We start from the raw sequence: 13313 nt of genomic DNA on the forward strand, positions 1-13313 counted from the left end.
TTTACTAACAAGTAATATATTTTATTTCCTTTCAAATTTCTCTAATTTCCTGAAGTACTCTTTTTGGCTAAACTCCTGCTTTAGATGCGCTTATTGAGTTTATGTATCTTTTGCAATTAGATATTCAGCAAAGTTCTTTACTTTTGTTTCATTTTCAATATGCAGCTATCTGTCTTCAAAGATTTGGCCATTTTCTTCAGTAAGGCAAGAGTTTTATCTTTTAAAACAAAGCATTATTATTTTGGTATTGAATGGTGCCATATTGTTGGAAACTGCCCTGAGTCCCTTCAGGGAGACAGGACGATCTATAAAGTTTATTTATTTATTTACCATAATTGTTCTCATAATCACCTCATGAGAATGGTTGTGGTGATGATGATGGTAATGATGATATGTCAGTATTATGTTGTACATATTTTGCCTTTCTCCCATAGGCCTTAATCCTCTTAGATAGGATCTGCTTTTAATATTTTACAATTTGTATCCTTTTTTTTACCCTACTCTCTTCTTGTTGACTGATATCTCTAGCACATTCAACAGAGGTGTCTGACCAAGTTCTATGTATTTTTAACAGTTTTTAAATCGTGGCAAGGTTGAAAATGCAACAAAAGCAAACAAAATAAAATGTAGGTATTATTCCAAGATCTAGGTAAACAATTTACTCTAATTGGAAATGTAACAGTCCAAGACCTAGTCCTCTACCAAATAAGAGCAAAAGATAAATATGTTTTCTTACTTGATTCTGTAAGATTTCGAGATTCTTTAACGTGATTCCATTAAGTGTCATGTATTCAGGTTCACTTGATAGCATCTTAAAATTACTAAGAGAAGAAAGAATCCACTCACAATAAAGATTAAAGTTTATCCATCAAGTAGGTGACACTATGCCACCAGCACCCCTAAAATCATGGTGATGTATGTTGCTGGCAAAATTGTGTTATGTAGAAGAACCATAGATAAGAGTAAAACCTCTTAAAGTAATTACTTTGAATATTTGAATAATTTTACTGATATGATAAAACAACTTAAAAACAGCTATTTTAAAATATGCAGTTAAATTTCCAATAATTATACTACAATTATGATTTATTTTACCACACCTGATTCTACACAAAAGCAGATTTCAGGCTTTCTTCATATTTAGAATTTTCTGTCATAAGGCTTGAGTGCCTAAACAAACTACAGTACTTTTCAAAGATCTCGCCAATGCAATTAAAGTGTAGTTAGGAAAAGGTCCCAAGCAGGTTTTGCAATGGCATAGAATGTGGTCAAAAGGAAAAAAGAGGAAAAAGGTCCTACTGTGCAAGTGAAAGTCTGAAGTTTAGCTACAATGAACTAAGATATCTGAAGAAGAAGAAGAAAGAATAAAACTCCAAGCGATAATTTGTTAATCTAGTGATCTGACAAACTATGAATCATGAAGAAACAATTGTTCTGCTCCAGGAAAAGAAGAACCAGTGACTGTTCTGTGATTAGTTTGTTTTAAATTATATCTGGCTATTGCAAAATCTAACTTAAATTCTGACAACACTAACTGAAATCAAATAGTTACAATTTCACTAAAACTGAAACTAGTTGTATAAGAATGTTTACAGCACAGGTATCACAATCACAGTGTACTTATTTTTGTGACTAACATTTTTTATAAAATATGTGAAATAATGTCAAAATGATGTCAGTGTAGAACATATTTTAGGATGATGGTTTTCTGAATTTTAAGATATTTACCTAGGATTGTAGAGTATCCTTTCCAAATTAAATTGTTTCAGATACACAATTACAGCAGCCAACGAGCATAAAACTATCTTATCCAACTTTACAAGTACTGATAAGGCATGGGAGCCTGAAAAATACAATGTTTTACAATTTGTTTAGCTATATTCCTGCAGCTTTTATCACACAATCTTATAAAAACCTGACTTTTCACCCTATATCTTAGTAATCTGTTCAAATTGGCTCCTCATGACTCCTTACTATGATCTGAATCTCAGTTTCACAGAGTTGGAATCCTTGGGAGGGCATGATCATGTTCTCATGAAGTTTGTTATAAGGCAGAAAGGGGAAGTTAAGCATAATCAGACATGCATTCTAAGCTTTAAGAAAGTTGATTTAGTAGACTGGGGGAAGGGGGGGCTGAATGTGCTAGAGTGGTTAAAAACAATTATATGGGTCACATAAAGAATCCTGAAAATTCTTTAGAATATATATCTGAAGGGTTTTGGTAAGTTTGTTACTCCATCATTAGCTTCTTATGATCAAATTATGTACCTGCCCTACCCAGAAGCTCCCCAAAAATAGATCTTTGTCACTTCTTCCTGAGAAAGCATAGAGGAGGGTTAGACAAAGTGTGCCTCCTCATACCTTCCCCATTCTGAAGACGAATTCCACATAGAAATAACCTCACCCCCAAAGTCTGGCTAATCATTTAAAGATCATTCCTCTGATTTTTCCTGGCCCAAAATAGCTAAGTTTTAAAACTGAAAAGATAGGGTTTTCCCCTCTTTTTTGAGCCTAAAACAGCTGGGGGAGAGATAGCATTTAAATAGGCAAATACATTCCCAGTGCCAATATTTCTAGGGGATTTTTTGTTTGCATAAGGGTATGGATTTTATAAAAAAGATTGGGAATATCCTGCTGAAATCTAGGGGAGAATAAAAATGATGCCCAGAATTGCCAGAGTCGACTATTTCTCATGCAGAATGAATCCTTGGGTTCTTTCTTGGTTCACCTGATATGTAGTACTGGTTAAGTAGAGTGCCCCCTAGTGTTAGGTAAGCAATCTGTCCTAAGTCATCAAATTTCTGTCTAGATTCCAGTTAGGTGATATCCCTTACATTTTTAAAAATGCTGCTTTATTTTTATATTGTTTGCCTTGTTATTAACTGTTGAATTAATTTAAATTGGATATATTTATATGTGTTGTTGTCAAGATGATTTGTATAATTATATTGTTGTGAGCTGCTCCAAGTCCACTTGGGGAGATGGGGTGGGATAGAAATGAAGATGATGATGATGATGATGATTATTATTATTATTACACCTCATGATGTTCAATCTGGTTACAAGCTTATCAAAATCACTAAAATAAATATTCTAGAAAATTTTCAGGATTCCTTATGTTACTACCTTTCTTAGAATCCATCAGGCTCAACATGCTACGGAATTTGATTTATTGGTGCAAATTATTGAATTATTCTTTAACTTTTGATTGCAATCATTTGAAAGTAAAAATGAGGGGAAGTGGTATTAAAAAATAAAGAAACACGAAATGGCCGTTTTCTGTTGCTTATATTCTAAAACACTGATCTCATTAACTATTTTGGAACACATTATCTAACTCCAGCCAGCAGGGTGTTGTGTACTACAACCAGCTGACTGGAGTTTTGTATAACTCCAGCTAGTTCTGAGTTGTAGTACAAGAAAGTAATGTTTCCAAATTTTTCTGCTATGTATAAAATTATTTAGACACTGTAGCATGTTAACAGACATATTAATCTTAGAATATTTAATTTCCCTTTATAGTATTATCATTTTAAAAAGTGATGCCAGGCCTTACACAAGAATTAAGTCATCTATAACAAACAAATGCAAATCAGATCATACTCAAGGGCTTTCCGAATTATGTACCTGTACTATCAAGCACTTGATTGCTATAGAAATCAGTTATCAGCTGGAAAGCACTGCTGTTCTCAAAAAGCTTGTTTTCCATTCTCTCTATTCGAATTCTATCATCCTGCAACCTGAAGAAAGACAAACATTTTCAACTTTGCTTCAATACGTTAACAGTGTTTTCCATCAACATGTATAAACAAATCATTATTAAGGAATCTTTTATTCAATATAAACTTTAAAAACCAAACTTAGAAATAAAGTGTGGTCCTCTGTGCTGACTGATAGATATGTCATTAACCAGATTTGATTCCTGAACAGTATCATGTGTCTTCACTTTTTTTTTGTTTTTCTCTTGCTCTTATACGTATAAGAATAACATGCCTATGACAAATTAACTACAAATTTAGTCGGTTTTATTGGTATCCCAATCATTACAACTCAGGATAATTAGATTTTATTGAAAGGCTTTTTGTTTGATATGTAATATGGCTAGTATCAGGCAAGAATCAAGTTTGTGAAGAAGATACACCATTTCTGTCCTGAGCCCGGTTCTGTTCAACATCTTTATTAATGACTTAGACGAAGGGTTAGAAGGAACGATCATCAAGTTTGCAGACGACATCAAACAGGGAGGGATAGCTAACACTCCAGAAGACAGGAGCAGAATTCAAAACGATCTTTACAGACTAGAGAGATGGGCCGAAACTAACAAAATGAAGTTCAACAGGGACAAATGCAAGATACTTCACTTCGGCAGAAAAAATGGAATGCAAAGATACAGAATGGGGGACGCCTGGCTTGACAGCAGTATGTGCAAAAAAGACCTTGGAGTCCTCGTGGACAACAAGTTGAACATGAGCCAACAATGTGATGCGGCAGCTAAAAAAGCCAACGGGATTCTGGCCTGCATAAATAGGGGTATAGCGTCTAGATCCAGGGAAGTCATGCTCCCCCTCTATTCTGCCTTGGTCAGACCACACTTGGAATACTGTGTCCAATTTTGGGCACCGCAGTTGAAGGGTGATGTTGACAAGCTGGAAAGCGTCCAGAGAAGGGCGACTAAAATGATTAAGGGTCTGGAGAACAAGCCCTATGAGGAGCATCTTAAAGAGCTGGGCATGTTTAGCCTGCAAAAGAGAAGGCTGAGAGGAGACATGATAGCCATGTATAAATATGTGAGGGGAAGTCATAGGGAGGAGGGAGCAAGCTTGTTTTCTGCTGCCCTGCAGACTAGGACACGGAACAATGGCTTCAAACTACAGGAAAGGAGATTCCACCTGAACATCAGGAAGAACTTCCTCACTGTGAGAGCTGTTCGGCAATGGAACTCTCTCCCCCGGGCTGTGGTGGAGGCTCCTTCTTTGGAGGCTTTTAAGCAGAGGCTGGATGGCCATATGTCGAGGTTGCTTTGAATGCGATTTTCTGCTTCTTAGCAGGGGGTTGGATTAGATGGCCCATGAGGTCTCTTTCAATTCTACTATTCTATGATTCTACTTTTACATTTGATGTTATCTCAAGTTGAGGAGTTTTGCCATGCTATAATTGTTATTTGCTCTTTTGTCATCTAAATTTAATTAAGCCAACAAATAAAAAGCAAGAGTGCTGATGCCAACTACATCTTCCAGCATTCCATAGCATTGAGCCATAGCAGTTGAAATTGTGTTAAACTGCATTGATTCTGCAGTATAGAGGCACTCTAAGATCTGACAGAAACCTAGTTGAGAGCAGACAAGGTCTGCATAATGATAGTATAGGTCTGAAAGTCTACCACCCACATCTATCTATACACATAATAAAATTGAAAATCTGTATGTGTGTATGTGGCACAGGTGTCCACTCACACAGACAGCCTCCCACCTCCACAGCTATAGTTCCCACTGAGAACCAATGGCCCTCCCTCCACTGATATGCAGGTTACAGTGAGTGCCATGAAAATGTAGCCCACACCCTGCCAGAGCCCTCCACAAACACCATCCCCCCCCCCCACACACACACACACAAGTGAAGGCTTTCAGGTGGGGACAATTTCATCTTAGATGTTCTGTTTTTCCTCCAGAATGGACAACACAGGGTTCCTTAATTTGCATGACTCTGCCCCCTGCCTCTACCTTAACCCTTAACACTTTCCTACCCTTTCCTATGGCAGACAGCAAATGGAGGAATTGCTCAGCAACTGAACAAGAGGTTTGGGGAGAATTCACAATGATTTACAAGAGCTGTACTTGACTTACATCCAGAGAGCGCTGTTCACCCAACCAACGATGGATCTGAACAAAACTTGCCACGAATAATGGGACTTGCAGTACCTTCACTGATACTGTGACCCCCACCAATAATGGACTGGGACCAAACTTGGCACAGAGAAGCCCCATGACCAACTGAACATACTGCGGGGGTTGATTTTGGGAGTTAATAGTTCATCTGCATCTAGAAAGCACTGAACCCAGCTGACATCGAATCTGGACCAAACTTGGTACAGAAACCCAACATGGCCAACTGTGCATACAGGCATGATTTGGGGGTGAACTCTGATCTGGGAGTTGTAGTTCACCCTTTTCCATAGAGCCCTGAACCCAGCCGCCGACAGATCTGGACTAAACTTGGTACAGAAACCCAACATGGCCAACTGCGAATACTGGCATGGTTTGGGGGTGATTGCCCTGGAAATCTGGGAGTTGTAGTTCACCCTTATCCAGACACTGAACCCAGCCAACGATGGATCTGGACCAAACTTCAGTGATATTACCTAACAACCCAAAACTAACAATGCCTTCTTCTAATAACCCAGGCACCTCCAGGTCCTCAAGCTAGTATATAATAAAAAGAGCTGACCCTCCCTGCATAGTTTATAAATTGCCTTTGATGCTGAAATGGAAGAAAGATGGAATAGGTCAGCAGCATATGGTAACTGGGGCCGGAATGCACACCTTAAATATGATCTGTAACAGTACTGATCACAAGCAGCACATTTTCAATCACATTTTCCAAACATCTCATTCGTTAATCATTAGACAGTACAAATTCACTCCACACCAAAATGAAAAGTACTACCTATGGTATCTACATAAGTAAAGGTTTTCCCCCGACGTTAAGTCCAGTCATGTCTGACTCTGGGGGTTGGTGCTCATCTCCATTTCTAAGCCGAAGAGCCGGCGTTGTCCGTATACACCTCCAAGGTCATGTGGCCGGCATGACTGCATGGAGCGCCGTTACCTTCCCGCCAGAGCGATACCTATTGATCTACTCACATTGGCATGTTTTCTAACTGCTAGGTTGGCAGGAGCTGGCGCTAACAGCGGCCGCTCACGCCGCTCCCGGGGATTGAACCTGGGACCTTTCGGTCTCCAGCTCAGTGCTTTAACGCACTTTACCACCGGGGCTCATGTAACTACATATGAATTAAAAATTGCCATGGCTGTTCAAACTTTCTTACAGTTTATTTGGAAAAATGATTACAGCTCTAACTATATAATAGTTGGGATTATGCAACTTTATTGCACCTTAGACATCTGCGTAGAGCAGAGATCAACTGGAATCATGTTCAAATGCATTTAGCCATTGCCTATTCTGTAAATGTAAAATTCTAAATAGGAGTTTTCCAATTATCTTATCAATTAAAGGCTGTAATGTAAACCAAACTGTTTGAGGATGACAAGATGTTTTAAACACCCCCCTCTATGCTCTCACATTGACTTTTCAATCTCCTCAATATATGGTATTGGACAGCAAGCTATGAACAGCTGGCTATGCAATTACTTTTCTAATTACTTTTCTAATTAATGTTTCATTTTAAAAGTTAATACGGATTTAAGAAACCACTGATAGCTACAAAAGTACCCTTGCCAATTTTCCAATTAATCATTTTAAGCTTTTCTGTAGATTAATGTAGATTAATGAACATATTTTAAAGTACATGGGTCTTTCAATTTTGTTAAAGTCAAAGTACTTTTAATGATTCTTCTATATTGTGTTTTGTGGTCACATATACACTTGCATAAATTAAGCAGGAACCTCGTTCAGTCCAGTGAGCAGTGTTCAACAAGTGAGTTCTTCCTGGTCTTCTCTATAATAATAATAATAATAATAATAATAATAATAATAATAATAATAAAACTTTATTTATATCCTGCCACCATCTCCCCAACGGGGACTCGGGGCGGCTTACATGGGGCCATGCCCAGAACAGTACAATATAGCAAAATATAAAACAACATATCACAATACAATTAAACAATACAATAAATAATCATATACACTGCAACACAAAATCTATATATATATATATATATATATATATATATATATATATATATAACAGGGCGGGCCGCATGAGACACTTAATTAAAACTTGGGGTGAGAAAAGGATAAGAATACAATCACGGAGACCAGGGACATAAGATAAAAACAATCTAGAGGGTAGATGATGGGGGAGTAACAAAAGAAGTGTGTAATAGTTACTCTCCGAAAGCACATCGGAAAAGCCAGGTTTTTAAATCTTTCCTGAAGGCTAAAAGAGTGGGGGCTTGCCTAATTTCGATGGGCAGTGAGTTCCATAAACGGGGGGCCACAGCAGAAAAGGCCCTCTCCCTTGTTCCCACCAGGCGGGTCTGGGATACAGGCAGTGGCGACAGGAGGGCCTCCCCTGATGATCGAAGAGATCGGGCAGGTTTATGGTAGGAGATACGGTCACGAAGGTAGGTGGGGTCCCAAACCGTTTAGGGCTTTATAAATGATGGTCTGCACCTTGAATTGGGATCGGAAAGTGAACGGCAGCCAGTGGAGCTCCTTAAACAGGGGAGTAGATCTCTCCCTGTAACTCGCCCGTTATTAATCTGGCAGCTGAGCGTTGGACCAGTTGTAATTTCCGAGCCGTCTTCAAGGGAAGCCCCACGTAGAGCGCATTACAGTAGTCCAGTCTAGAGGTAACTAGGGCATGGACCACCGTGGTCAAATCAGACTTCACGAGGTATGGTCGCAGTTGGCGCACAAGTTTGAGTTGTGCGAAAGCCCTCCCGGCCACCGCCGACACCTGAGCCTCAAGCGTCAACGCTGAATCCAGGAGGACCCCCAAACTGCGGACCTGTGATTTCAGGGGGAGTGCAACCCCGTCCAGCACAGGTTGCCACCCAATACCCCGATCAGACGAGCGACTGACCAGGAGAGGTCTCTTTGTCATTGTTTTAGCAGTAGCATTGTCTAACCCACATTTTATTAGCTGGTTGACAGGAGTATCATGAAGGACCTTGTCCAATGCCTTACTAAAACCAAGATAAGCTTGTAATTCTATTGGAAAAAAAGATATTATTCTGACATGACTTGTTTTTGAGAAACCCATGTTGATTTTTAGTGATCATGACATTTCTTTCTAACTTTCAGCTGACACTACTGAATCCAAAGAAAAATCCCTTGTTAACTTTTGAGCTGACACTAGCAAAGGTCACTTATGTTTCTACTATTTACTAATACAGAGCTGGTGGAAAGGGTTTTCTTTTCTTACTCTTTAATAAATATAAATAGTGCTGGAAATTCCATATTTAAAACCATCTCTTATAGCAGTTGAACCCCATTTCAAAAAACCATGTGTTTCAAAACAAGCTCAAGAATCATAGAACATTTGTTGTATACAAAACATTTGTTATGTGTTTTATAAATATTTTAAAACAAAGTTTTTAAGTTATTAATAAATTAAAGTAACAGATCTAATGTATTAATTGATGTAATGCAGGGTTTTTATGTAATCTGTTACGTATTTACGTGAATTGTTTCTTTTGAATGAAAATATATATGCACAGTCTGTTCACCTTATATTCCATGGCTTTTAAATCCTTCACTGGACTATGTATTTACAGTTGCAACATAGACTTTTGAAACAATAGCCACTATATTACTTGTATTTACTCGAGACTAATGCGTCAACTAATCTAATGCACACCTCAATTTTCAAAACCCTGAAACCAAAAAAAGTATTTTCTTGTGAATGTAATGTGCAGCAGCAAAAAGTGCACTCTTCGTATTTTGGTCAAAAAAGGTGTGCATTACGGTTGCTGCCTGCTTATAATTCCTTCTTTAAAAACAAAAGTGTTAGAACACCAAAGCTTTCAGCAATAGAAAAGAAAACCTCGGATGCATCTATGCTATAGAATGAATCTATTTTAACTGCTCTGGTTCAATGCTATGGAGGATGCCAGAAAATGCTGATGTCTCATCAAACTACAAATCCCAGCATTGCATAGCACTGAGCCATGGCACTTAAATTAGAGATTAGATTCCTCAAAGAGGAGCTCTAGATGCTGCTGAAATAGTTTCCCCTTTTGCTTTGGCTCAACACTAAGATTGCCATATTATGCGAATCTAATGAGCACCCTAATTTTGGGAAGGCAATTTAGCCAAAAAAGGTGAGCATTGGATTTGAGTAAATACAGTAATTAAAAACTTTTTGCTAATATGAAGGTTAGAATTTATGAAAATGGGCTGCCAAGCAGTGCACAAATATGGTTGGGAAAGACGAGTTGCTTACCTGTAACTGTGTTTCTTCGAATGTTAGTCTGTGAAATTCACACATATGGGTTAATTATCGCGCATGCGCAGCTTTTCGGAATATTCTAGAACTTAAAATGAAACAAATTGGCGGAGGCCCCGCCCAGTACTCCCCAGTAGTATAATTGCCCGAGGGCGGGGACTGCGCCTTAGTTCCGTGGCCGCCAGCAGCAGCCACAAGATCCAGGCATGAAACCGTGGGGAGGACGGGCGGGGATGTGCGAATTTCACAGACTAACATTCGAAGAAACACAGTTACAGGTAAGCAACTCGTCTTTCTTCGTCATGTAGTCTGTGAAATCGCACATATGGGTGAATAGCAAGCTACTAACCTTTGGAGGCGGGATCATGCCACACAGGAAGCGAGTACGGCTCTGCCGAAGGCTGCGTCCTTCCGTGCAACGGCATCCAACTTGTAGTGGGCAGCAAAGGTCAGTGGTGTGGACCAGGTTGCTGCCCGGCAGATGTCATCTATAGGGATGCCCCTGAGAAATGCCTGGGACGTAGAGACAGCTCTGGTGGAGTGCGCCGAGATCTGTGATGGAGGGTCTTTGCCAGCTAGTTGGTAAGCCAACCTGATTGTCGAAACAATCCATGAAGACATCCGTTGGGTCGATACCGGGAGACCCAGTACATCCTTCCGGTATTTAACGAACAGTTTCACTGACTTTCTCAGGGGGGCTGTTCTGTCGGTATAGAAGGCTAGGGCTCTCCGGACATCCAATGAGTGCAGGGCTGCCTCCAGGGGCGAGGTTGGGTGCTGAAAGAAGGCGGGCAGGGAGATGTCCTGGGAGAGGTGGAATCGGGAGACCACTTTGGGAAGAAACTTGATATCTGGTCGTAGGATAACTTTCTCCTTGTGAAAGTGTATATAGGGCGGGTCTGCCCTTAATGCGCAGATCTCACTTACGCGCCTCGCCGATGTTATGGCCACCAAGAAGGCTGTCTTCCACGAGAGGTGAGAGAGATCACACGACGCCATGGGTTCGAATGGAGCCTTGGATAGTTGTGACAGCACGAGTTCCAAGCTCCAGGCCGGGCAGGGTGGGGTCGAAGGAGGATGTAAGTTTGTGTAGCCTTTGAGGAACAGCCGAATCATGGGGTCAAGAAAGCATGAGGTGGATCCCTTTTTTCTTCTATACCAGGAAATCGCTGCTAGGTAGGATTTCAGAGATGAGAGCGAGAGTCCTGCACCTGATAGGTTGACCAGAAAGTCGAGGATTACTGGTGTGGGAGCCGTGTATGGATCTAACCCCTGTGGCCTGGTGAACTTGGTAAAACGGGACCATTTGTAAAGGTAAGACTTCTTTGTTGAGAGCTTCTGAGCCGCGTCAATTATGGCCTTAACTGCTGACGAAACGTGCGGGAAGGACGAATTCTCCACGCTGTTAACTTCAGCGAAAGTAAGTCTGGATGACGTATCTGACCGTTTTGGATGGAGAGAAGATCTGCTCTGCTGGACAGGTGCATGTATTCCTCTCCCGAAGCTTGGAGGGCTGCTGTGAACCAATGCTGGCGTGGCCACCATGGTGTGATCAGCATACAGTTTGCGTTGTCTGTTACAATTTTCGATACAGTCTTGGGTATCATCGGGATTGGGGGAAACGCGTAGAGGAGACCTTGACTCCATGTGATCATGAACGCATCCCCCATGCAGCCTGGGACTGCTCCGGGGCGAAGTCTGGCACAGAACATGTCGCACTGAGCGTTTGTTGGTGATGCGAAGAGGTCTACTGCGGGTCGGCCCCACCAACGGACCAGGCGTTTGAATTCTTCCCGATGGAGTTGCCATTCGTGATTGGATGTTGGTGTCCTGCTGAGGGTATCGGCCAGGACGTTCTCCTCTCCCGGGAGATGAATGGCGGTGAGGATGGTGTGTCTGCGGATACACCATTCCCAAATCTGGAACGTCAGGTGAAGGAGATTCCGGGAGTGTGTTCCTCCCTGTTTGTTGACATAACACTTCACCGTGGTGTTATCTGTCAATAGTTGGACAACTCTTCCCCTGATGAGGGGTTCGAAAGCTCGTAGAGCTTTTTGTACTGCTAGCAATTCGAGGAAATTGATGTGGTGGCTCTTCTCTTTGTGGGACCACTTGCCGTGGACGGTCAGATCTTGGAGGTGGGCTCCCCATCCGTGTAGGGACGCGTCCGTCGTCAGGTGACGGGAGGGCTGGGGCTGTCGGAATGGCATTCCTGAGCAGACATTTCCTCTTTCCGTCCACCATTGGAGGGAACGGAGAATTTTGGCCGGGAGGTGTAGTAGTATGTTCTGGTTGTCTACCAAGGGATTGAAGTTTTGGAGGAACCAAAATTGCAATGGACGCATCCGTAGCCTCGCGAATTGGGTGACAACAGTGGTGGATGCCATGTGGCCAAGGAGGGATTGGATTTCCCACGCGGAAGCGACGCCTCGGATAGAAATGCCGGTGATGGTAGACCGGATTGCCTGGAAGCGGTCCTCCGGAAGGAAGGCTTTTTCTTTGGACGAGTCTATGTAAGCCCCAATGAATTGGACGCATCGGGACGGCGTTAGCATGGACTTCTCGGTGTTCACCACAAGGCCCAGTTCCTGGAGGAGAGAGAGGGTGAGGAAGACGTCAGCCTCCAGTCGTGTTCTAGACACCGAGGTTAGCAACCAGTCGTCTAGATACGGAAATATTGTTACGCCCTTGCGTCTAAGGTATGCTGCCACGACAGCTATACACTTAGTGAACACGCGGGGGGCCGTGGAGAGTCCGAAGGGAAGGACATTAAAGGAAAAAAGTTTCTTTCCCACTGCAAAACTGAGAAATCTCCGATGGTTTTCTGTGACAGAGAAATGAAAATAAGCGTCTTTAAGGTCGATGGTGACAAACCAGGCTCCAGGTCTCAGTAGAGGGAGGATATTGGCCAGGGTCACCATCCTGAATTTTTGAGGTTTTATGTAGTGGTTAACTTCCCTGAGATCTAATATGGGCCGCAGTCCTCCGTCCCTCTTTGGAATCAAGAAGTATCTGGAGAAGAAACAGTTTGATGCTTCAGATGGGTGGAGTCTGGAGATGGCCCCTTTACCCAGGAGGGTGTCTATTTCCTCACGTAACGGGTTAGAAGGTTTAGTAATTCGAATATGCCCCACTGGGGGGAGTGACTGGAATTCAATGGTGTAGCCCCTCTCAATAACAT

At 41.5% G+C, this 13313-nt stretch overlaps 1 protein-coding gene across 7 annotated transcripts in view; it reads right to left on the bottom strand.

Annotated features, from left to right (window-relative positions):
* The window catches only part of msh3 (mutS homolog 3), an 83118-nt gene that overhangs the window by 44693 nt on the left and 25112 nt on the right, over positions 1-13313 (bottom strand). For all 7 annotated transcript variants that reach the window (XR_010003556.1, XM_062972291.1, XM_062972296.1 and 4 more), the window contains 3 exons: positions 3628-3740; positions 1729-1843; positions 737-821 (listed from right to left, as the gene is read on the bottom strand). Coding sequence is in view for 6 of the 7 variants with exons in the window: in XM_062972291.1 (XP_062828361.1) it covers positions 737-821; positions 1729-1843; positions 3628-3740 (313 nt within the window). In the remaining variant the exon portion in view is untranslated. The remainder of the gene's footprint in view (positions 1-736; positions 822-1728; positions 1844-3627; positions 3741-13313) is intronic.

The sequence above is a fragment of the Anolis carolinensis genome, chromosome 2 (genome assembly GCF_035594765.1).
Source record: "Anolis carolinensis isolate JA03-04 chromosome 2, rAnoCar3.1.pri, whole genome shotgun sequence".
NCBI classification, from domain to species: domain Eukaryota; kingdom Metazoa; phylum Chordata; class Lepidosauria; order Squamata; family Dactyloidae; genus Anolis; species Anolis carolinensis.